The sequence below is a fragment of the Ambystoma mexicanum genome, chromosome 4p (assembly GCF_040938575.1).
Source record: "Ambystoma mexicanum isolate Mex_15411 chromosome 4p, UKY_AmexF1_1, whole genome shotgun sequence".
In the NCBI taxonomy this organism is placed as follows: domain Eukaryota; kingdom Metazoa; phylum Chordata; class Amphibia; order Caudata; family Ambystomatidae; genus Ambystoma; species Ambystoma mexicanum.
Genome location: NC_090927.1, coordinates 173,293,845 through 173,320,997, shown reverse-complemented (window position 1 = coordinate 173,320,997; position 27,153 = coordinate 173,293,845). Strand labels below are relative to the sequence as shown.

Below are 27,153 nucleotides of genomic sequence, written 5' to 3'. Positions count from 1 at the left end.
CCCTTTTAGCTGCGTTACTCACATGTTTTGCAGCATGACACACTGGAATGGGTGGCTGATTTACACCGAGCAGGGCCAGAGACTCATCTTATCTAAACCCAAACCATATGCTTCACGATCAATCAAAGGCAGGCCTGTCCAGCGGCCGCCCAGGGTGTGGTGTGCTTGGTGTGGTGTCCGGTGTGGATTGGGCATGCAATATTATGAGATGTAAGACTGAGTCAGCCTTATATGCACAACTCGTGCGTGCAATATTAGAAGCCCCTGGTATGAGCTCGGCTGTTAACTACTCCCAGGGTGATTGAATGGTGATAACTTGATAATGCTCAGATTTCAGCCTGCTTTCCCTGTGCTTTTAAGAAATACACACCTGTGTTTAATCTGCATTATGTTTTGATATAACCCAGGTCTTACTCTGTGTGAGTCTTTACTTATCTTTCAGGTGCATTCATTATTGTGTATGTCACACACACACATAATACCTTCGGTTAGGTGCGCTATATAAATAAATATATAAATCAAATAAATAAATAATGTGCCCTGAACAGTATTTGAAATGTTCACTGTAATGCATGGAGCTGTATTGTGATTATTTCGAGGAGCAAGGTTGTAGTCAGAATGCCTTTGTATGTTGGGAGTCAACCTATTGCTTGGCATGCCCTCATGAGTCGGAAGACCAAGTGAAGCCGTGAGCACCTCCATGCGCAGTTGCTCGATGCAGGGGGTGTCGGGGGTCCCCTCAATGGACAATAAGAGTAACTGTGACACAATTGGGCCTCATTACGAGTATGGTGGTAAGGCAACAACGGCGCTGGTATCGCTACAGTACGGTACCGACATACTAGGGGTTCTGCCCGCGCGTGCCCTTGCAGCCACCACGTCTGACTAGGTGGCCATACCAGCACCTGCGAGCAGAACATGATGGTAGCAACTGTAACGTTACTGACGGTACCGTTGCTACCACCCTCCCCATTCCCATTGAGCCCTATCAGGGGCTTTAATGGGAATGGGGATGTACCGGGCCCGGCACCCTGCCAAAGGAAATTACCAGGTCCGCCGAGGTCAGAATGACTCGGTGATTCCCCTTTTGCGGGTGCTGGACCCAGATGCAAGTTTGGAGGTAGCCGGCAAGGCTACCTCTAACCTTGTAATAAGGCCCAATATATACGTTTTAATATTATTTCGACAAAAATGTCTTGATGAAAGGGACGTATGCAAACAGGGAACCTGTTCAACACATAATTAACATCTTCGTCACCAAACACCTACATTGCAACACACATGGGTGACACAAGCATACAGAGAAATGTTTGCTTGGATTCAATCTGAAACAGCTAAACTGTGTCACGGTTTTATTACACGGCACACTCCGGCACTCCTTCCCCAACAATGAATGTGGTGTACAATAAAAACGTTTTTATCTTTAATATACTATGTATTCTTTTTGACTAGGCCTCCAACCCGTCTCGCACCCAACCTGCACAAACACACGGTGTCACAATGTACTAGGAACCAGGCCGGTGTTTATCAATAAGATATTTATTAGTTTATTATTTAATGAAAAAAGGAAACTCAAACAATTTCACAACCACCAATGTTGTGGCAACACAACATGCACTAATCTCTACAAAACAATTAGGTTAAGATATCCTATTACAATTCACACAGCCTTTAATAGCAACACAGAAAAAGAACAATTACAAGGAGATAACACCAACGGTTTAGCACTCCCCCTGCAACACTCACCCCCAAACATCAGCTAACTTAATTCATTTAAATGGAAGGCAGTGGCAAGGAGTAGGAATAGAGAGAGAAAATCAGATTTGGGGTAAAGCCCACCACAACAAGATGGGAAGTCAGCAAAGAAAGTGAAATCTGTTTTTGGAGCAATGTGGCATAATGGGATTTTGATTATTACTCACAAGTACTAAGGGACAGAAGGAAAGGAAATTCATATGGCTTACACTTATGTGATAGGGAGAGTTCAAAGAATACTAATCAGCACACCGTGGCAAAAATAGAACTGAAGTGGGAAGATCAGTTATGGGACAAAGCAAATGCAAAAGGGAAAAATACAATGGCAAATGAAATTCGTTTTACACTGGGGTTTACAATGACAGGCAGTTCAGGGAAGGGGTTTAGCTTATAATAGGAACATTGGTTTTCAATGACAAGGACAGAGGCGCATAACAGACAGACTTCTAGGCCAAAGGCATTGCTCTTAATGGAACCACGGTTTGCAAGTTTAATAGGACAGATGCAAACAGGAATTTGTGGGGTAATGCACACAATACATGGACAAATTCGGTTTTCATTTTCAAGGAGACTCATTCTTTTGAGGCAACACTTTAATGACTTTGATTATTAAATAAAGACACCAGGCACAAGAGGGTTGATTTTGAATTTCAACACTCTTGAACCGTGAATTTCAAATAGGGGAATTAATTGATTTACTTAAGAAAAAATAATAAGGATTTATACAGACAACTCAAAGGTTTACCAAAGGGAATATGCTAACATACACAGGCTAACAACAGATTCTTCTATGGGAAGGTGACTGAATTACACTGACAATTTGGGGTTTTCAATGGGGGAAATATTGGATGCAATGCTACAAAAAGGAAGGAGCTTATGCAATTTAGGGCTGGAGTTATTTGCTACTTACAAAACAAACCTTGGTTTAGGATTCAGGACAACAAGCTGTATCCCAGGACACTCTGGACAGCTAGGGCAAGGGGTCTAGTCACTGCACTCTCAAAGATGGTAAGCTTCAGCCGCCATCTTGCTGTCCTCCTTCTCCTGTCTCCCCAGATTTGTGTGTGCCCTGACCTAGTACAGTCCCCCTTATTTAGCACAAATTACATCACTAACTTTACAATCTAGGGGGTGTATCCTATAATTATCCCTACCACTCGGATAGGACAGTTTACCATTCCTCTCTCCACCCCTGGCCTGGTTGGTTCAAGGGAAGAGAGCACCATCTGTCTGTTTGCATTTATTACAATTCTTTGTTCTCATTACCACTTTTTGACAAAAAACAGTTATGTCTCCTTACTTCATAATTCTACTATCCCCTGCCAGGTGAACTAGATATGTGGTTTTAGTTGGTCATAGGGAATTAGGTAAGCCAATCGCCAATTCCATATGATGTAGCATGGCCGGTGGCACGTTTCTGCCCTTTTACATAAAATGTATGACAGTTATAACTTTGCAAATGATCAAGCATGTTCCTGATCTCCTTTTCCATCAACTGTCATATTTTTCCCATTTTTAGATCAGCCAAAAAAAAATCTAACTAGCCATTTCAGTCCCCAAATTCCTGGGAAAATGCACTTTATCTCTTTAAAACTGCCTGGAAATTACATGAGAAAATTAGCATAAAACGAAATTAATTCTCATTGTGATTACTGTGAAAAATGCCTAAAATGAAATCAGTCTTTTAATGTCAATTTGGGAGGCTGTGTCCCCCTCTGTGGAAGGGGCGCTTCATCCCCCACAGCCATCTGTCTCCCCCTGGGCTCAGCCGGTGACCAGAGATTTGTATGACTCCTGTTGAAGTTGGCAGTTTGTTCTTTGTAGTGGGTGCAGCAAGGAGCTCACACCTTTTTGTCATGCTTTAGTCACACTTTGCCTCCTTTAAAATCTATGGGCTCCTGCCTTCATGTCTGGCAGAACAGGGAATTATGACACCCTCAGCAGCACTATATTTTATTGTAGGATGGTTCACTGGTAGGTGTGACTTTCAGCGGGAAGAAGGGCTTTTAATTGTGAAGTTTCCTGCCTTAGCCCAAATTGTTTTTTCCTGTTATGTGCCTCTTCAAAGGTGACTGAAGTCTTGTGGGTGGAAACATAATGTACATTGCTTTAGCCAACCCCCCACAGCCTATTTCCCTGACATTTTCTGTTTGAGCAGTGCTATCTTTTCACTGTGGCTTTTTAAAGTGACTTTTCTTTTTCACACATGTGCAAGCCGTTTTTGCATCTAATGTTTGAAATCTTGTTTTATAGGTCACGGGATTCTTTAATTTCGCCTTTTCTGAGCGGGTTTGCATTTGCTGTTGGTCCATTAACAATGTGGGGTAGGCCCCCTTCCACATGGTTCTTTGATTTGACCTGAACAGAAGAAAAAGCCAAGCTGTTTTTCGTTCGCACTGCTGTTCAAGTGAAATGGAAAACAAAAGCCGTTTCTGGTTGTAGTGTTGAAATTCTTGCCCCTCATGTGAATTAAAAGTAAAACAAGGCAGTTTTTTGGATGCAGTGTATAACTTCTTGTCATTCAGTTGAAATAAAAGCAATGCAGGGCCGTTTTTGGATGCAGTCCATAACTTCATGTCATTCAGGTTAAATAAAAGCAACGCTGGGCTGTTTTTGGGGGCAGGGTTTAAATGCAGTTTTTCAGGTGAAAGGGATTTCTGTTTAGGGCCTTTAAATGCACCCCACAACTGATACTGTGCCTAAAAGGAAGAACTAAGCTCTCCCTGGCAAACAAAGTAACCCTATGAGCTTCCAACACCTATAAGCCAAAACTGTTGCATTGAAGTACAGATAGGGAGGAATGACATATGGGGAGGGACACAGAGCCAGTAGGTCTTATTTGGTTATGTCCATACCAATCGCCATGCTATTCCCATGGGTCATTTCCACCCATTGCTGCCTTTGCCCGCCCAAAACACATCCTCATGGGAAGTCTTTGAGCTCATTTTCATCAAGTCTTACCATCAGGCATTGTATTCAAAGTGCCTACCAGTGTTTGTTCAAACCAGTCGTCTGAGAGTAAATTACTTAATTGGATTTGTAAACACGCTACTGGTGTAATAAAAATGTCTTGCAAGGCCCGCCTTCCTTCCTTCAGCCACTCGATTTATAAGCTCTATGCATGTCCTTCACTGAGATCCTGTTTAAAACAAACATTGGAAACTTGAGCATATGTTTAAAGCTTTTGCCAGGGACTGCTATTAGATGCCCAGGTACTCGCACCATTTTGCACCTGCTACCAACAATGGGTAGTTAATACCACGACGACTGTGCCTGGCAAGTGCCTTTCCCATGCCTACACAAATGCCAGAACTGTTGGCATTGCCAATGCATGTTTCACTTCTTACTAACATAATCCAGACTTTGCTTCTGCCTCTAAAGCATCAAAAGAACACGCACAAAAGTTAAGATCCGGATTAGGAGTTTCCTATTACATTTTTTTCTATGGGGCATGTTGCCCATCTTGCTAAAATGTGAAATTGAACAGGATAAAAGATGACCCTAGGACTTCCCTTCAATAACCAAAAGGTAATGTGGTGCAAGCATAGGAATCACAGCTTTGCGTATACGTCTGCGTCGCTTCCCTGGGTGCAGAGGTTGCGTACATGGCATAGCCAGAAAGAGCACAGAAACGGAACTGCCTACACCCATGGGTGGAGCAGACAACTAAATATCTAGTTATTGCCATAGGGCAGCAGCAGGGCTCAGCTATCCTAGACTTTGTGTGCAGCCTTACCTTTTGGGAGAAGACCTGCAGTCCCCTTAAGAGTGATGCAGCATTTGTGGTCAAGCCGATACAGCTGTACAAAGCCCACAGTATGTTGAGATGGAATTCAGGGGGAGACCCCGTACCCGCCAGTCTCCCAACACACTCCAACCAATATTGCCTGACACCAACCAACCATCTACATTTTGGTGGTAAAATGCGAGGAAAATAAACCAAGGAAAATACATTTGAGCAGTACTAGTTCGAGCAATAGACCCACTACCGTTGAGATCATCGTAGCTAGTCTGAGTGTAGGTGTGTAGAAAAAAACTGTCTTTGCTTAGTGATTAGAGGGAGGGTTGCTGCCTTCATGGGAGGCCTGCAGCTACCCTCAAAATCTGTGGGTAAGAGAGGATGGGTATTTGCAGTAACAGAGATGTGTAACTGAGTTCCTGATAATCTGCAGTGGCTTTAGCTGCAGACATTGTGAAGTGAAGGAAGTCATTGATATGACTGCTGTAACCCTCACCCACATGTGCCATGGGAGGCATTTACACTCGACAGCTGAGAGTTAGGGCTGGGGGATGCAGTCATGAGGGTGTCTAGCAGCTGTATGTGATGGAAATGATCCCTATGTGCCGAGTAGGGATGTGTTTGGGGTGTTGGAGGGGAGTCAGATGCAGGTACCCTTAGCTTCTTTAGTGTCTGGCAGTAAGTTCCTCCCACTGCCCTCAACTCCTTTTTGTCAGTTACTCAATGAGGAAATGACAGGCAATGATCTTGGAAATTAAATCACAAACTACTTATATAGGTCAAATTTACTATCTGAAATTAGTTTGACCTACACCAAAACCTAATCGAGCTAAATGGTGTGCGGATATCTAAAATTAAGAGTGATGGGTTAGGCACTTGGTCTTTTATAGCGTCCTTCTGCCAATAATGTTGGCCTCACTGCACATTGCTCTGTAGGAAAGGCAGATGGGGGATGTTCGTTGGATAGCAGGAAGGCACAGGCGGGAAGCCCATCGTGTTATGGGGTGTAGGTCTGAAGTACCCGTTACCTGTGTGCCTTATGAAAACTATTTGTTCTTTGCGATGAGTATAGACTGGTGCATATAAACCATGAGGGCAGCCCCCGAGTTGCGGAGCATCGCAGGGAGAGTGGTTGTTGATAAAAGACGGGACAGTAGATCTGGTGATCGTCTGAAAGGAGTGAGTGAAGTGCAAGGATGCACATTTCTAGCAACGTAGGGCTCAGTTGGGGGGTGAGAGAGCAACATGAGGGGTTGGGCTGTTGATGATTCCTGACTCTTACTTGGAGATTTCTTTGAGAATTTCTGATGCGGCTAAATGCCATGAAGCCAAAACGGTGACAGTGCCCATGAATGGTAGTTTAAAAAGGTAGTCAAGATTGAAAGATCTGATTTGAAGCGCCAAAGGAGTGTTTAGTTCAAGCATTATTATTCCAGATATCACTGATTCAAAATAGGCCTAATAAATACTGGAGAAATGATGCGCTGATCTCATTCACCCCAAAATATATATGCTGTATTCAACAAATTCTGTAATCCAGTATGTAGGTCTACTTCGGCGATAGACTTGCAGGCATTATGTGAATCAACATAACGTGGACTAACAGCGGCTTCTCAACCGCCTCTTTGAGTTCTCCTTATGAGGGTCTGCGCTAGCCTGACCAGAAAAAGGATAGGACTCTCTAGTTGTTTGGCCTCCAACCAATCCTTTTATCTGAGGAGTACCCCAGGGATATGCATTATCACCACTTTAAAACAAATTTTTAATGTTGACTGTTGCCATCTCTTGTTTAATGTTTTGTTTTTGCATTCACATTCATGCTAATGACACACTGGGCATCATGCATTTAGCGGGGGATCTGGGTGTGATCAGAAATAATCTTTATCAATGGTTGTGTGATAGTCAATCTAAAGGAGGATTTAATGGTGTGGTGTGGCATGAGGACAGCGTGAACAGTGTTGGAATCTTCGAGGGTGGCAGGTTGTGGTAGAAGCTGATCGGCTACTCTTTACAGTGTCCTTTAGGACCACAGTGCTTGGACGCCCTATGACACAGATGGAGGGAAAGAGGATTGGCAGGCATGTGCCCTTTGCAATGAGTCCAAGTCTCTCTTTCACACTCAAACCTGACATTGGGAAGCAGTGTGAGTCACATTCACGCACCTTCCCCTCCCCCTCACCTTCTTCTAGTACCCATCCTTGACCCACTACTCTGTTTATTACTGGGACTGCCTTGTCTCCTAAATTACACTTGCACATGGGGAGAACACATTGAATGCTTAGCAGATACAAGACCATATGTATTTGCATGGGTGCTGCCATCTTAGTGTTGGGGATCAAAGTTCCTTTGGTGGCCATCTTTGGGTGGGCCTACATCGGTTTAGACAAGAACAGTTTGTTGGGCAAGACATATATGAAGGTAGTCTGCTCATGAGAAAGCTGAACTCCTACTCTGCCTCAATTATTGATTTCATCCTAATAATTCATATCAATAAAGGGAGAGTCTTGTCTCTCGCAAAGCAAGTTTGAGTGGGCCCAGGTTAGCAACTAGACTTCTTGCGGTTGCTTTAACTATTCCCAACAGTAATAAGATTGGGACGGAAAGCGTACAGGATTAACAAACATTTCAACTGATTGAATCTGAATCCCTGCTGCTTGGACACTCCCTGAATGCTCACCATGACAACCCCTAATTGCAACTCCCTGTACCTTAGTTTCCTTTCATCCTCCCTCACCTCTTCCACTTTGTCTATTGATCCCTCTCATATGTCTATCAGCTTTTACAATTCTCTCTCCACTCTCTCCTCCCAACCAGCCATTATCTAAGTTCAAACCTCACATCCCGCCTCCCTACCTTGCCACGGTCAGGGCCCCCACCTAGCTCTCTCTCCACCGAAGACATCCTCTATTGCATTGCCTTGATTCCTTGAATCAACTCATGTCAGCTCACCCTCCGGGCACCACAACCTGTTTCACATTTTACCCCTGCTAATGTTTGCCCCAAGCACTGTATCCCCCCCAGAGATTAGAGGCCTCAAGGCTTACATGTGTATCCATCAAGATATTGTTACTCTCATTCATTCCTGACATCCTACAAGGTTAGTCTTTCTGCTCTCCCTACTACTTTGAATATACATAAGTCAGCTACTTCACAAATCGTATCTCTTCCCTCCAATTCCACCCTGCAAACAATTAAAAACCCTTCAGGTCATGCTAGCTTCCCCGTCCCTTCATCTTTGCATCCATCGTATCTACTAATACATTGCCCTCTACTTCTCATCCACGGTCTCCAAGATCCGAGATATCATAACTGCCATCATCTCTCCCCCATCCCCTGCCTTCTTTACCATGCCCACTCTCACCTCTACTCTATCCTCTTGGGATCCTTATTCCCTACCACAACTGCTCAACATGGGCTTATTTTCCATGAAGCCAAGCCATCTTGTGCCCTTCTGAAATATATTACTCCTGAAGCTTCAAGACCCTGGAAAACCGTACCTAGTTCCATCCACCCATTTTCATTCTCTCAAAACTGGGATCTTCTACCCACTTCAATGCAGTACTGCTCATCCTCAAGAATCCATTTGAGGACCCTAACAACACACACAACTATCAACCCATCCCCTTCTTATTCACTACAACAAAGTCCTAGAAATCAACAATCTCCATGACCCTCTCTAGTCTAAGCTTCACAGATGTCACTCCATGGCAATAGCACTGACACATGTCTCTAACTTCCCTGCCACTGCCCTTCACTCCAAACTCGATTCTAGTATCATCCTGCTCCAGCTTCTGACCAGCACTCTCTCTCTCCTTAATCTCCCATCTCCCAAACTGCAATCCAAGATCCTACATGTTCTTAGATTACTCCTCGCCTTTAAGACCATTTATTTTCCACCCGCTGCAACATGAACAACTCAGATTTCACCCATCTTCTAATACCCATCCTTGACCCACTACTCGTAGCCCTCTACATCTCCTTGCTTGACAAGCACACATTTCGGTTTTTCTACCGCCTGTTCACTGGTGATGCCCATATCTTCGTTTACTTATCCACATTTACCTTGACCTTTCCTCTCGAATCTCTAATTTTACTTTTTCCCACCTTCCAATGGATTACACTTTGTTGTCACCTGTGCAATTCAACTAAGATCCAAGTCCTTTAACTCTCGACACATCAAATTCCACGCCTCCTTCTTCTACCCCTGAACACCCTCACTAACCACAAGGCTCACAATCTCTGGGTTCTCTTTGGCAAAGATTTAAAACTCCACAAATGTATCACTTCCACCAAGACTGCTGCAAGGCTGAACCTGCTAAATATCCAGAATGTATTCCCCATTCCACTTAAGCCCACTACTCCCCACCTCATAACCTTTGCTTCAGCCTTTACTGGATCTGCTTGGTCCCCACCCCTCCCCGTACTTTCTCGTGCTCCCACTCGCATGCCCTCCTTACCCACACCACTGAAACTCCTCTTTGATGACTACGGTATTACAACTAACCTTGTTGGAAATTCTGCCCTAAAATTCCATCAACTCTTCCATCAACTCCACCTGGAAGAGACCATTCCATAAGCCAGTACATCATCACTTCCACGTAATCATTCTCCTCCCATTTGTATATGGTATTTATCCGACTCTATTGACCTGTATAATGTTATCTGAATATCTATCTATATAGTAATTAGGTTGGTTGCATGCACTGTTCCCAGTCCATGTTCTTATTAGACGTTTCCCCTGCAGTGTCGGGAGGATGGCCCAGGGGCAATGTGCTCCCCTTGGGAGAAAGACGATTTGGAGCAACACATGTTCGATCCTCGGGTCTGCGCTTAGAAACCTCTGGGTATTAAGCGTGTCATAAATAACCAATCACAAAATTACATTACCTGGTGTTAACAAAATTAGATTGGTCCTTGCTCATGGCAGATATAAGGTGTTTTACATTTTTTTTCAGTTAATTGAAAATACTATGCCACATTCTAAAAAAGGTTTTCTACTCTGTCCAACTAAGGTTGATTAACCGCTTATTGTCCTTGTGAGAAGACTCTATGAATCTGTGTATATTCCAGTTTGCTCACATATGATATCCACGGATCGCAACATATCTGCATCCACTTGATACTCACATTAGGGCTGAAATTGTCAGGTGACTATACACCTGAATTAGATTTGCTGCACTGCTTCCCAGTTGTGACAATAATTATCCACAACACTTTTTTTGTAACCTTTGTGGGATTCCAACGGTACATATTCCTGGAAAAACATTTCAGATATAAACAGAAACATTCACATGTCGTTCATTTTTGGTTGATCGATATTGCTCTGAACATTATTAGAAGTTATGGCAAAGTGAGTTGTGTAGTATGTGCTAAGATAGTATATATGGGGGAGAGGGTAATAACTTTGTGATCGGTCCCGTTAGAGAGAGGACAGCTGAAGGTCAACTAGAAAATGAATAGGATTGAGTGAAGGGGAGGTATACTATTAAAAATAGGCTTAGTTGAGGGCATACAAAAATGAAATGTTGTTACTGTTACCAACTCAACTATATCCTAGCAACCACCTCATAAGTGCTGTTGATATTTCTTGCCAGTGTGAGGAGCAACAAACCAACATTTCCGCCCTGGATATACCTTTATTGTTTTCCATGCTCAGGAAGGAGGAGAAAAGGAATGGAAGGGGGCAATGGAATGTGTCATTGCTAAGTGTGACAGGGTCAGGTACATGACCGTGTAAGGGGAAAGAGGGGCCCCTCCATATCTGCGTTGTAAGGCCTAACAGGGTGTATGACAGAGCCAAGCCTACCCTTTAGGAGCAACGAACGGGGGAGGTGAGGGAACCCCTTCCCCTGCACACACCCCCGAGTATGTATTTTATGTGTCTGCTGGTTACTGCTGTCCCTTCTGCAATGCCTACCATGTTCTTTCCTGGCCAGAGTACTCTTTTGTACTGTTCAGGACATCAACCCCTGGGAATGCTCCTGAACGCAAACAGGAAAACCCATACAGGAGCCAGAGGGATGGAATCTAGAACAGGAATTGAATGCACTGGGATTTTTCTTTTGCAAATCGGAGATGAGACTCCCAACGTCTGCCCCACCAACTCCAGAAGAACACTGGGGCAACAGAAAACGAACTGAGAGTGAGAAGGAACTGCAAGAGAGCAGGAGAGATACAGACAGCATCCCAAAACTGAATTGGAAGTACATCAAGAACGCCACAAGGAAAGGCTGCAGATGGAGCAGAGGGGGGAGGCGCGGCTATAAAAGCCCAACCAGCATAGAGGAGACTGAAAGTTGTTCGGTGTGATCAGGTGGAGCGGTGGTGGACCAAGAAACTGGGCGGGGGGCAGATGGTGGAGTGGATTGTTGAGGAGACCGTGCCAGTGTACTGAAAGAGTGTGGGTAAGGTATTGTGTGTAGGAGAGAATGGTACCTGTTGAGTGTAGTGTGTGAGGAGGGAATAGAAGGTGAGTGAAAGAAAAGTGAGAGCTAGAGAGAGGAAGGATGACTGTAGGCGGATTCATAGAGAGGATATGAGAGTGAGAATATGTGACAGAGAGTGGAGGAGAGAGAGTAAAAAGTGATAATAGGAGTACTAGTTGGGAGGGCAGATAGAAGATGTAAGAAGGTAGAGGGAAGACAAAGGCGAAGAGAGTATTTAAGATCATTAGGAAAAGGGATTAATGAGGGAAAGAGATGAGAGGAGGGGCGTGCAGATAGCGTGAGGGTGGTGGAAGTGAAGAAGGATAGGTGGAAAGGGGAGTAGTGAATGGAGAAGTGTACAGGTAAGGAGAGAGAAAAGGAAAATCACAAAGGCAGGAGAATGGAGAGAGATATAGGGAGAAATAAAGACTGAGTGAGAAGAGAAGAGACTGGAAGAGAACACCCCGGTGACATCAGGAAGCCCAACAGACCAGAGTTATCCCATAGAAAGTTCTGGAGGAAGATTGAAAAAGTCAAGGCCTTTGGGTTTCCCAGTCAGGATTCGGGCAACTTAGATAGATGGGCTAGACTTGCTTTAGAGTACGTCAGGGAGATTCTGCCTGTGCCAGTGTGGAGGGAGCCCACAGTCACAGAGCTATAGGGAGCTCTGTGGTTTAAAAAAGCACAGCCTTCCAAGAACAGATCAGTTCTTTAAAACTTTTCTAAATCACCTTAAATCTACTTTCTTTTTCTATGGATCTCTGAGGCTACCTGTGACATAAGCCAACTATATATATACATACATTCCATATCTTTCCTTAAACTAAAGCGTTCCATGTATTCGAACCGTGGCACATTTCTTTTCGTTTACAGAAAAGATTGTGGCAAAAAGGCTGTAGTTTTGCCTGCGCAATTCATGTAATGGATGCGAGGGACACCCCAGCAATCCCCAGACCCATTATACCATTTAAGGGCATTGGAGGACACCCCCAAAATCCTGCTTCACTTAAATGGTATAATGGGTACACCTTTACTGGGTCAAACAACAGCATTTCTGCTGCTATTTCTTTTACAGACAACTTTTTTGCCTCAATTCTATTACTGCACACCAACTAAATGACGCTGACAAGAACCTCAGTGTCTATGTTTTTTGATCTCAGTAGACTTTCTGGCTGTCCACTGCATTCCATGGTCTCCCAGCAAGAATTGGCCTTCATGAGTGCCCACATTCCTGTAGTTGCTCAAGGATCCAGGGGTGGAGAACAGCATGCAGGAGGCTCCAACCACTTTCCATGGATTAGAAGAGACAGCAGATTTACACAGTGCATTTACTGACGAGCCGATGGGACCAAATGTGAGTTGCTGTTTGTGCTGGTGTCCTCCACCACAAGCCACATACACCGATGATGAGTCTGAGGAAATGAACGATGACAGCCACGATTAAGGTGGTGACACCTTGAATTGAGGCCCTCATAACACATCATTCCGAAAACTAGAGACTCAAAGGAGGAGAGGGAGGAGCTTAGCTACATTTTTACAGGTTCTTAAAAAGAAAGTCTTTCATAAATTAAAGTGCACAATGCCATGGTGTGGCAGCCGCAGTACAGACTCTGCCCCCTCCATCAGTACTTTTGCAGTCAGAATGATGTAGGAGGACACATATAATCACTACAAAAAGTGTTCCACTGGGTAAACACACCTCCACTACTCTATTATGTCACCCAAATACAATGTGTACATTTAAAAACATTGCCTTCTCCTAATATCCTCACTTATAAACACAATTCATATACAAGTTTCAACACCAGTTCCTTCTTTACTCCTGTAGCCAGTACAGGCAGTATAGCCAGTAAAGCCACTATAGCCAGTAAAGCCACTATAGCCAGTATATCCCAAATGTGGAGCATCCATCCACCTGTTCGATCTATATGCACTCACAACCACATGTGTACAGATACCCCAATAATGTTCATATCTCATTCATGGGATGAGTGTGTAGGGGCTCTCAGATTCGCCTGACATGTGTCGTACCTAAGAGGTGATCCCGGAATCACTTCAAGAAGCCATGAGCAGTGGTTAGGTAGTCTGGTTGTTACCTGTCATAGTCAACAATTGTGTTCTGAAACACATTAAAACCAAACTGAGTTAGAACAAAGGTGGGTGGGAGTGTGAAAAGCCTATGGTGTCCCAATATTTCAACATTTCTTCCAAAAAGAAATGGCAAAAGGGAGCTAACTTGCTGATTTCTGCCAAGGCCACTCCCTTGTCTTGGTATTGAACAGGCTAGATACTTCAGATGCAATTGTATGTCGTAGGCAAAGAGCAATCATTTATCCACTATCCACTGCTAGATCTGTTAAAAATCCAGAATTTTCTAGATTGCTACATTAAGTGTATCGTTCGCCGCAGCCACAACACCTTTATAGTGACAATCACTGATCATTGGACTGTGCAGGGCAAAAGGAACTTAGAGCAGTGTATTTGAATTTCTTTTACAAAACAAGACACTGAAAGAACTCAATAACTCTCAATAAAATAGATGAATGGAGCAGCTCTGCAAAGGCTTTGGAAAGGCAGTATACTTTGGTACATCTAAGCACGGCCTTGCCAGGAACGGCGCTATACCACTCACCCCTTTCCACCCATACAACATAGTTATCCCTGGGCAAGCTACTGCACCCCCAACAAGTACCTGGCTCATCTATAACAAGACCTTCTGTAACATCTTTCTCCTGGGGTCAAATGTCAATCTCATCCTCTGGAGAAAGCAGTCTACAGAAAAAAAGCAGCAAAGGCTGTTGGTTATACTGTTAACGCACTGGTATCACAACCAAGCTAGTCTAGGTGCTTGAGAATGGTAAATTGCCACTGAATAAACGCCTTCTAAGGAAGACCTGGCCAAGCATTATCAAGGACAAACAATTGTGGGACAGGAGATGGCAGCTCTTCTGGAATGCCACAGAGAACAGAAGTACAAACAGTTTTCACAGCTAGTTGTGAAAGGCAGTATTAACTATCAATCAAACATAGATGCTGAAATCCCAGCGGGTGACCCTTTCTGAAGCTCCCTTTCATAATGAGATTAAGGAAAGCACCTAGACAATAATCTCAATAATCAAGTGAACCAATAGTGACCCATCTCAGATGCCACCAGAGGGACTGAACATGCAATATCAAGTGCCTGAAACAAGGTAAGGTCCCTGCTCTCAACCTTTTGTCAAACTAAGCACTCACTTCTGGGCCAGTATTCTACTGCCAGTACACTCAGCATAATTCCAGGCATGCTATAGTCCAGTCTCCTGGAGGAACACCCTAATTGTTCCAATACACAATAAAGGATCATCTTCTAACCACTTCGCTCTTTGATCCATAAGTCGTCTGGATATCGATAAGAAGGTTTACACCTGACTGGTCCTAGCCAGGTTCCTGCACTAAATTGAAGATGAAAACATTCTAATCTTGATTATAGGGGGATTCTGTGCCAGTCTTTGCACCGTCGACCAGATACTGAAAAGTAACCACTCTTAATAGAATGAACTAGGAATACAAATCCGCAGCCTTTGTGAATTTCCTTAAATTCACTGCTAATTTTGACAAGTTGTACATTTAGAAATAAATTGCAAAAGGCAAGGATTTCTAAGGGCCTACTTGATAAAAACATTGGAATTACATTACAATGCTCCTAGGGATAAGAGCTATCAACCAGGTTCAGCTCCAACAAATGAGTACAGCGATGGTGTTGCCAAGCTCAGCCCTCTGAAAAACCTATAAAATGATAACATTCAGAAAGACACTCTGGACGCCGCTTCCGTAAATGAGATCGACCGCCTGCTAAAGTTGCTTGAACAATGACTTGTGCCTGATCACAATAACAGCTAATGGCCTACATAGATAGCTGTGGACCAGGGCTGTTTACTGTACAAAGAATAGCCTTACAACTGACCACAGCAAATTGATGGTGGATTCTGGCATTCTGGAACACAGATTCAGGAAACAAAACATAGCCCAACCACAACGTGCACTAAATATTCTATAGGAAATAAATATTGCATTTGAGATGCCTACAAGACGGTGAATGCCGACAACCTTGTTCACAAAAGACAAGCCTCATTGCAAGTTTCTGCAAAGAACTCGGCAAATTACTTTCCACCAACCCAGATGGGTGACACGATAAGACAATCATGGCAAATCTATCCAGTCAACAGTGGTGCACTTTGAGTATCCAAAGGTAGAGACAATAAATCAGCAGTTCTTTCTTAACATCTCTTGAATCTTTACTGAAATCTATACACATGCCTGGACCTCAATGTGATGCCTCCAGTAACCAAACCTTGCCTAAATCTTCTTGACTGAAACCTTGAGCAGAGACTATTTATGGAAGACAGGTTGACTGCCTGTTAGTGGCGGCCTGCTGGCACACTGAAAGCAACCAAACAAAACCAATGTATTGCTGAAGCCCCACACAGCAGGATTTGGAGGTCCATTAACTCACCATTATCCCAATGTATAACACTCAAGGAAGCAACAACCAAGGTGAAGTTGAACATGAAATGTCTATTCAGAGGCATCAAAAGCAGCTGTCTTATTGTCTCACACAGACATTGCAGCTCTGAAGCCTGGTTTTGAGAAACGTCTCTACCATTGTCTCGCCCCTTACCCGCCCCACCCCCTCCAACCGCTCACACCGTCCATCAAGTCTGAACTAGACAAATAATATCTAAAAGACTCATTATTATTTTAAGGCATGAAAATGAAGTGTGTCTACAACCAATACCATCTCGATCTTTTGCCTTCCAGTGATACAAGTAGCGTGACATGAACTTTGACCTCCATGTTATTTCCCCCATGAAGCGCTCCAGAAACGATTTTGAAGTGGGTGTATTTTACTCCCTATTTTTTAAAGTCGGGAGTAAGATGATTTTTTAGGGAGTAAAAATGTAAGTCCAATTTCCAATGGGAGTATTTTATCAGCGATTAAAAATGGTTCAACTGGAAAAACGGAAATGTTTTTGAAACAATGATTCCTTTGCACCTAGTTATTCATAAACATTAATAAGATACATGTTTACTTCTTCCAATCAGGCAGTAATAATAGTAGTTGCTCCCTGTGATAACATGTGCACCACCGGGTCCAAACATACCCACGGAGCTGTGTGGGTGAAAGCAGGAGCACAAGGTCTTACATGTCTGTTTCCTCTTTTTTGTTGGGAGCATTTTTACTCCCTATGTTTGCCTTTGTTTAGGGAGTAAAAGTGGCCGATACACCCCATAACTTAGGGGCTGCACCCATGCTACGTGGTTCTTCTTGTTTGGTTTCCAGCACCTGTTTTCCTCCCACATTGTATTCCTCCTCCTAACATTCACCCAATCCTTATCAACCCAGTCCTTGTTTTTATTGCTTTCCTTTCCTTATGGCAGGCAACATTGTACCTTTCCCTCTTCTACATTTTGATATGAAATTCTGGGGTGAAAGCCACAGGGCGAAAAACCTTTAAACGAAGGGGTAGAGAAAGAAATCCGGGAAGACGACCTGGATAAATGCTGCTGTCACAGAGAGTGAAGTAAAATGAGAGAAGGCAACTCGTTTCGAGCAAACTCTCCCATATAGAACTGTCTGCGGGAGGAATGCAGTGTGTGCTGCCAAGAGCAGCGCCTGGAGCAAGCCCATTAAGCGCACCCAGTGGACATGTGGCCATTTTTATGATGCGAGTGAGACTGAAGGATGTAGTAACTGAGAAGGAAGGCAGGGGTCTCAGGGGCGCATGGAGAGCAGGCGGGCGGCCCCAATAAGTGGCCTTTTCCGGTACGGCAGCCCCGAGAGTCGAGGGTACCTAATTTTTAGCAGACGGGCAGTCCTCCTGGGCCTAGACTGTGAGGAATTATAAACCAAAACAATGTATAAATCTCATACCAGCATGTGCACTTCCTTAGCATTTTTGCTCTCAAGCAGTGCAAATTATTGTTAGGGTTGAATGATACAACCTTTCAATAAAACCGTGTTGGTTTGTTCGAAGCAAATGAATTCACACTCCCTTGATTCCGAGTAGATTTGCGCTTTATAAATCTCATACATACATAAATGAAGACACACGGCATAAGGAATCCTGGGTAACTTTACTTCTTGTCATTGAATATATATGTTTGTACATGTTCCCTCTCAAATGAGTTGATTCACAAGTGTTCTCCCTTCATCGTATTATATCACTTTTCAGTTTGGGCTTTTAGATGTCACTTGCAACACCTAAAAGGAAAAGCTAGTGCATTAGATTAGAGATAGGGAGAAATTACATTTGAGGAGGGACACACAGTTTGTAGGTGTTGTTTGGCTATTTACCCACCCATTGACTGCCCATGGCCATGCTAATACCCATTGCCATTCCCACCCAGCTACTGCCCCTGCCCGCCCCAAACACCTCCTAATGGGAACGCTTTGAACTCGCTTTAATCAAGCCTTACCATCAAACGTTTTACTCAAAGTGCCTGCCAGTGTTTATTCAAAGCAGTCTTCTGAGAGTTAATCACTTAATTAGAGTTGTAAAATCACTACTGGTGTGATAAAAAAAAACGTCTTACCAGCTCTGTCTTCAGCAACTCCATTTATAAGCACTAAAGCACTATGCGTGTCCTTCACTGAAGTCCTGTTAAAACAAGCATTGGCAAAGCCAACAGATTTAGCTTGTGTATACTTAATATGCATTTTCCAGGCACTGCTATGTGATGCCCCGGTTCTCACACCATTTTGCAGCTACTGCCATCAACAGCAGTTAATACTGCTATGGCAGTGCCTGACAAGTGCCTTTCCCATGCCTACACAAGCAAGGAAAGATGCCCACTGGCTACCCGTGAAGGAACGCATACTTTTCAAAGCCATGACCATCACACATAGATGCCTATCCCTGGATGCCCCACCCTATCTCGCAGAAAGAATCACACCGAAAGCCTCCATCAGACCCACCAGAGCTCACCGCACCAACATGATTGATGTCCCCACGTTTCAAAGATCCAGGGCGGGAGGAACCAGCTTCCAACACCTCGCACCTAAAAACTGGAACTCCTTACCTACCTCACTAAGGAACGAAAAATCATACCATACCTTCCGTAAAAACCTCAAAACCCTCCTATTCCGCTAAAGTCTTCCACATGCACTCTCATGCTTGCATTGTAACCACAGCATAGCATAACCTCTAAGCTCAATGTTTATTACCAATGTGAAATGTACTCGGTAACTCGGTTTACATCTGTAAACACATTCCTATGCTTGTGTTCATGACTAAGTCTGCTGTAACAGCGCCACGATGCCCCAGGGCAGTTCTGTGCGCTTTATAAATGCAAATAAATAAAAATAAATAAATACACAAAAGCCCAAACTGTTGGCATTGCCAATGCTTCTCTAATTTAGCCTTGTAGACCAAGGGAGCTGTCCTTATCACAGTCTAAAAGGCTACTAGCACATAGTGGTAAAATTATTACGTGTGGAGGAGTTTTGGTGATGGAGTAAAAAACGTTAGTTTAATTGGAAGTAATTAAGTAGCAAAGTGTACATTAAATTTGGTTTTATTTTGTATTATTTAAAATAAAAGGTTGTCTTCATAAGTTAAGCATTTACTTTGTTACTTTTATTTATCATTTTACAATACATAAACATTATATACATATTATCCGAATTACAATTCGGGGACGCCTGGCTTTTCCCTGATCTTCCCAGGCACCAACACATGAAGAACAGCACAATGATCAGGGTGATATTGGATAGACCTAGAACCACTTGATTTCTCTCAATATAACATTCTTCTTTTATTTCATCCATATTATGTATAAAAAATCATTAAAAAACATCACACAAGACAATGTACGATACATGTTTTCACATTTACATAGCCACAGGAGTAAAGTGTTAAACATTACATCTATTCCTTGTTGTACGTTTCTCATGGCTATTTTTCCACATCTATAACCCTTCCTACTGGACAATCGATTGGCTTGATCTAATATGCCTTATCACTTCACTCATTATGCAGTGTATCTGCGTTTACACTGCTTTTTTCAAAATATGTCGACACAAGTGTGTTTTGGCCTCACAATCTAATAGACAATGCTCTTGTTGGGCTCTCTCTCGGGGTTCACAGGCATACAGGCCTCAAGGCCAATGATACGCAGGAGCCGGTACTATGCACAACCGTCTTTATTACAATACAGGCGGCAACTACCGCAACGTTCCCCTGGTCCCTCCCCTTCCCCTGACGTCACGTCATGGACGTCTCGCATAAGGGCCACAACGGCGGCCCACCCACACAACGATGTGGACCCTCTAACAGCTCTCACTCCCACACCTTCATCAGGACAGTATGAGAAGAAATGAAATACAGTTGATACTGGGTGCACAAATGTAGGCCAGTATGGGCACATGAAAATGCTTACGTTGGCTTTGAATGAAGAGCCAGGACAACATGCCATGCCACTGTAAGAAAACATCAATGGTGGCTGCCCCAATTTCATCACCCCAACCTGACATTAGAACACTCACCAATTTGGTTTTGCCCATAATGCTAGTAAACATGCCATATCACTGAAAGACAACATATATACCGGCTGCACTAATGTAGGATAGGATTCCACATAAAAACATGAATCAAGTTAGCTTTTCCCAAAAATGCCAGTAAAACATTGCCTGCCACTGTAAGAAAAGATTGATGTTGGACTCCCAAGTTAAACCGCAACCCCTCCCCCACTTATCAATTTGGCTTTGCCCATAATGTCAATAAAACTTGCCATACTGTAAGAAAACTTTCATACTGGATGTCCAGGTGAGTCAGACCACCAGAAATTACCACTCCGGGGCACCTCAATGTGCTGGGAGGTAAAAGAGCAGCCCCACACACATTTGGGCCTGCATATTCCCAGCCTCTTTTCCCAATAGACCATGCACAATGGCCCACTGGGTATGCACGCTGGCGACCTACAAACTGTAAAGGGAAACCACAATTCCCTCCTTTTGGTGGCTCAGTGGCTCCTGCATAATGGGTGGTGGGTAAGGAGCCCTTTTCACATTATGAATGAGCTGCCACTGGGTTACACCCACAATATATGTCACTATTTTAACAGCAAAATACTTAAGCCAGGTTTTTCAAAAACAGATGTCAGCATTGCCGCTCTAAATACCTCACATTGTGGTCTTATAAGGACATATACCAGCAATCTCACTGCAAATGACTTGCAATATATTCAGGCATTGCCACTCTAAATAACTTTATTTATGGTGTGCCATAATATATGCCAGCTTTTCCACTGTAAATCACCTCAGTGATATTGCATCAAAGTAATTGTTAAAACTGTCACTTTAAATGTCTTTTCTTATACCTCCCCCACCTCAGTCGCGTTTGCTACAGTTAGATTGCCATGCATCTGAATATTGTGCTCTGGTATTGTTTATCAGAGGCTTGCATGCTGATCTGGCTGCTGTGGAAGTCTTGTTGAATGCTGCTTTGTGTGCCCTTACTGATTGCAAGTGTGACTTCTTTGTGGTTGTGTGTTTCCTGTTTGAATGCTTTCTCCCTCCTCCCTCTTGATGTATGTCCCAGCCCCATGGCTCTAAAAAGTATAAACAGACTCCCTGCTTGTGATTACTCTAATGCTGCCTATGTATACAGCACACAGCAGCCATCTTGGATTAGCATTTCCTTTGATATTGGCATTTTTTCATGTGTGTTATCAGTGATCAAAACTGACCTTCAATTAATTCCCATGACTATGTGCCTGTGCTTGAGCCGTCCTTTTGATTGCTTCGTTTAGCATAGCCCTCTATAGTACGTTGCCATGGTTGGGGGCATACGGCGTACTTAGCACATTGCGAACCTTGAGGACCATGTCTCCGCCAATCATAATGCTAGGAATAGGGTCAATAACTCTGGGTATTAACTGCAGGCCAACCATTTTTGCAATGGCAGCTCGTCTCGACAGCAATGCACCCTTCGTTGCGCCACTCCCCTCCTCTCGCACTCCTTTTCTTGTTTCTCCCCTGAACAGAAGTGTGTCCATGCGTGCCGTCTACCAGACCCCTCTGGTCCCTTTTTTAATGACAAGGAAAGGGAGGGAGTTTAGTCACTGGAGGGTGTGTGTGGAGACACATAGCCTCTCCTCATGGTTCTTCTCAACTGTGCATGCACAACCAGGAGACAACCAAGTCTCTGGGGTTCAAACAGTATTCTAACAGCCAGAAAGACCTCTTTAGCAGCCATTGTCCTGTTGATAATTCTTCTTCTCCATGGCTTGGTATTGATTTTTGCAATAATAATGTCTCAACCGGTCTATGAAATTAAAGTTTAATATTAGGATCAATATTAGTTTGGGACATCTTGAAAAAGAACATATACATTCCAAAAGTTAAACCTAATGTAATGTTGTATGCGTGTCTGAACAAAAAGAAACAATGAAAAAGGAATTACACGAGAAGCGTTGTTATCCTGCATTCCATTGACCACACTTCCCTTCTAACTGGTCCTTCCATTCATTGCCAGTCTAAGGATTGTTCTTTTTAAGGGAATGCCGAATAACAAACCTTTTTGGACTAACAGTCCTGGTTCCCCATGTCAGAATGCAACTAAGCAGAACATAATGTAGGGAAGCTTTGTTTTCTGGCCCTTTTGCTCTGGTTTCCTGCTCTCCCATCTCGATAACTGGTTTCGGATTATCTGGCATATTTGCTTATCTGGCACCTTTTGGTTCCCATCGGTGCTGGGTAATTGAACTTTTCCTGTATGACTCACATAGAGGCAAGTCATGTATAATTCCTGACTCTGACATTTTACTACAGGTGTGGAGATAGATTTCCTGTTCATACATTTCCATAGCATGCTTTTTCCATTGCGTGTTTTCCTTTCACAAGGCATGGCTCTGAACTTTAATCCTGACCCTTCTATGCCTCAAAAGCAAATGATATAAGGCCATTTTAGACATCCCCTCATTTGCAGAGCAGAGGAAGTTGCAATTTCAGTGAAACCGGTAGACATCTATTTATTTTTCCTTTCAGGACCACCAGGTGCAAAGGGGGAACAGGGCCATGAAGGCATTGAAGGTGAACCTGGAGTTCCTGGCTTGCCTGGACTGCATGGTAAGGCATAGTACTTTCTTCTGTGTTAACAATGGTCAATGTCACTGAAGGTAGGCTCAATGGTATCTTACATTGCATTATATGGTGAGCCTCAATGCTCACTCAATGCAAACTAATGATATATCTGAGCTGTTCCTTGCACTTATGGTATATCTCGACTTGGAATGTTTTGCGGTTTCTTCATCCATTTTGTTTTCTCCATCAATTGGATTCACACTCCAATTCTTTATGGCTTTCACGCCGGAACCACCCCTACATGTGTATCATTGGAGAACGAAACCTTCTGTTGGTTAATGACAATCAGTATCATTTAATGTTGACATGAGGACACACACCTGAGTGCTCCTGGTTTGCCTTTGGACTTTTTGATGCACCATAATTGCTCTTGGCAATCAGTATGAACTCATCAGTCTGGGCTCTGGGGTTAGGCAGGAGGCAAGGATACATTTATTCTATGTATAAAATACTTTGATCAACGTGCACATGAGTAAAATTAGAGCATGGCCCAAAAAAAGAGAGCCTTGATTAGAATGTTCACAATCTCATGTAGCCCCTTATTTCCTCTACACTTTCCTGCTCACCTCTAGGAATGCAAATTCCCTCTGCAACAAGACTCTCCTCTTGACCTCTTGCTGCTCTTAGTACATAATGTGTTTGTCTTGCTGAAATCTGAATTGTCCTGTTTAATCCTTTAATCCCCGCCACTCACACTATCTCTCAAACTGTTTGTTCTCGCTCTCCCCGAAAGTTCAGCCATTGACAGGAGATCAGTGTTTGTTTCACATTCACCATTGATACACGCCCCCCACTCCCATTATCTACAAATAGTGTCTTCATTGGAATCCCCTTGTGTCTTCTTTTTTAAACCCCACTGACTTTCTTTACTAATTGTCTTTCATCCTCCTGCACCCTCTTGTCTTCCGGTGATCGTAATGACTCTCTGTAGACTCGCCTTCTTCACTTTAAATGTACAATCTCTTTTAGGTGACCCTCCTCTTCACTGACACTCTAATCATGCTTCTTGCTCACGTCTTCCTACCTCTGACTCCTGTCACTTTTCTCAGCTGCCCATCCCTTTCTCTCTTACCTCTCTGGATCTCTGCATCGTCTCATGATCTTCTTTGTGTCTACTTCATCTTACCTAATAGATATAAAGAGGAGTGTCACATTTCCTGTGTGGGTGCACTGCACTTGTAGTCTTTGTTATGTAATTATTTTTTTTGTTGTTATCGGCTACGTTTTCTATTTGTTGCCTGGACTTTAGCGAGATCCACGATGTAGATTTTAGGTATACCTTGACAGCCTACGAACAAGATGTTCTTTTGGTTCTCCATTCACTGTGATGAATATTCAGTGTTTTCTTAAAATTCAAATAAAAAAGGTCTTTAAAAAGCTTGAAATGTATTTTCAATAATGTTTTATGCCAACATATATGCAAATAGTAAGTTTGAAAACATGTGTTTCGCATGTATATTTTCTTCTTCAGGGCAAAGGCGAATGCAAACAAAAACAAGTCTTTCAAAGATCTACATAAGAGTTTTTATGTGTCCTTTTAGGTTCCGAATTTAGCCTGTTCTCCAATGGTGACCATGCATGTCGCAAACATGGCAGTCTTGGGGAAACAAGATAGAAACCCAAGTCTCAAGGAATATATCTTTCTCATTAAACGTATGTTGAAAAATAAATCAATTTAACTAGAAAGGCCCTCTGAAGAGTTTAAGGAGAGGGGGTTATATAGTGTACCATAAAAGGAAATAGGAGCATGGTGGTGGTTCAGAAATAGAATATTGTAATCCTACAGGAAGGGGTAGGTTTGAACATTAGCCTCGTTAGTACTAATTTACAGCCACATCTGAAACTGACCATTAATCACTCTCCCCAATATCACCAGGAAAAAAATGGTAAGGGAGGCCGAATCGCCTGACCCAAAGATGCCAAATATTGCAGCTTATAAAACTGTTTGATCACCTGCAACCTGACGATACCTGTTTGACTAGAGCTGTAAAACCACTAGCAAACCTGCTGCTCTGAAACTTGATCTCGCTCGCTCGCAAAATCTTCCAGAAGCTGACCTTTAGGACCACAAATCGCTCCAGAAGCCAGCACAATCCTCCAGGCACTTGTCCATTCAAACACACATTTTGGAAAAATTGTGAAACCAAACTGCTCCATGGCCATTGTAAAGGAAGTGTAAAAGAAGGACAAAATCAGGGACAGATGTACCATCAATATAACTAGTGTACCTCCAGTGAAAAAATACAAGCTCCAGCAGTCACTCCTCAATAATCATTTGGATTGGTTAAAAGGAGGATCTCACTCCTCTTTTGAATTGTGTACCCATCCCATTCCTATGTGGTTCTCTCTTCGTTTTACCTAAATATTAACTAGGGTCTGAGTCTTAGGGGGAAATCTGCCCTGTCCTATTGTTCCACCTTTTAGCAGCCGTGCTTGCACCTGCAAGCATATCTGCCTTGACTTCATTTGCCTGTATTTAAGAGACAGAGGGGCTCATTACGTGTCTGGTGGTAACCGTGCCGGTGCTACCGGCAGGTTGCCGCCAAACCTGTAAATATTTACTGATGCCATTCCTAGTGCAGCTAGGCCATTCCTAGTGCAGCTGCCGGTAAGTCAGGTGCCGGTAAAATGTTGTTCCCCATTCCCATAGAGTCCCATAGCACTCTATGTGAGTGGGGACACAGAAGCACCGGCACTGTTGTTAACGGTGCCGGTGCTTCCGTGACGGTTCTGCCTACCATGGGCGCTGTGCTCGGCAGGGTCAGAGCTGTCAGGCACAGCGGCTCCAGCAGGCAGACCTGTAATATGCCGGTCCAGATACAATCATGCCAGTAAGCTTCCCGGCACCGTTGTTTCCGGACGGCAGGGTCTGAATGAGGTCTAGAGTCTGCATGTTCATTTACCTGAATATCGCCTTCATCCCAGAAACCTAAGCATATGGCTTGTCACTGGAAAAGATGTTTTATCTTTGCAGGTAAAATGAGTGCAGGTGGATCAGGTTAGGGATTTCGGCCACTTGGAGGCCCGTCTGTAAGCTAAAGCCTGATGGCAAGCCCAGGTGGGAAAAAAGTGCAATAGTGCTTCCTCAGTGTTGGGGGAAGAGTGGCCTCTTTCTTTACATGATTTGCAATGTTTTGTCTCCCAATTGCTACTTCAAATGATCGTCTGCTGCTCCTTGAACTGGGCCAGACCTGTGTCAAGGAATTATGAATAAACCACTTCTGGACTTGATTCGAGTTTGGAGGTGGGTGGAGCTCATTGATTATGGTACAGGCCTCACAAATTCTTTAAAATCCCACTGGACCTGCAGGACAAGTTCCTTAGTTTACAAACTAGACCCACGCTACCATTGTATTAAAGGGATCATTAGGAGTACTATGCTGGTTTTTCAGAAGGATTACAAACAGACGTATTTCTGTTAAGGGCATAGAACTCCACATACATTTATCAAAACACATAATTATACAGATTGGGAACACATTCCATAACACTCACAGACATGTAGTGAGGAACAGTTTTGCCTGAAAATCTTATTTTATAGGAAAAACAGGTGGGGAGACCACAAATCTAACATCGTTGCTTCTGCGAAACCTGTGATATGGGGCTGTCCTATATGGTATGCCCAACATTGGTGGGACTATTCTGATGCCGCCTGAGGGGGTGAAGTGTGGGGCAAATATGCCTGTAAATAATGACCCCCTATGAAAGGGGTGCTCTGCTTCTCTCTGTTAGGTGAGCATTGATGGGCGTCATTTCAGTCTATAATGGGTGGACATTGTTAGGTGTTATCAAAAGCAGGATGCTAGTATATGAACCAATGCTAATTTGCATAGATGGTGGTTTGATGCGACACAGGAAGAAACCAAATGAGTGAGAAAGAAAACTAATTAGGAATGCATGCATGCCGTGATACTCGCGGGTGAAGACTTATGTCCACATCAAAATGGCGTCATAGAATTTGGGAGAGCTCAATGGACAATGGAAAATCTGAATAGGGCAATTGTAAATCAATGAAATTATGTGAACAAAGGCCAAATAAAAGCTAAATTAATTCTGATCTTTGAAACACATTCCTGCTCCTATTAGAAGAGTGGCATTGTGTTGGCTTCTCC

General features: G+C 43.3%; 1 protein-coding gene across 2 annotated transcripts in view; it reads left to right on the top strand.

Moving 5' to 3' along the window:
- SCARA5 (scavenger receptor class A member 5) overlaps window positions 1-27,153 on the top strand; it is a 1,246,105-nt gene that overhangs the window by 572,561 nt on the left and 646,391 nt on the right. For both annotated transcript variants that reach the window (XM_069605636.1, XM_069605638.1), the window contains exon 5: window positions 22,946-23,026. In XM_069605636.1, coding sequence (XP_069461737.1) covers window positions 22,946-23,026 — 81 coding nt within the window. The remainder of the gene's footprint in view (window positions 1-22,945; window positions 23,027-27,153) is intronic.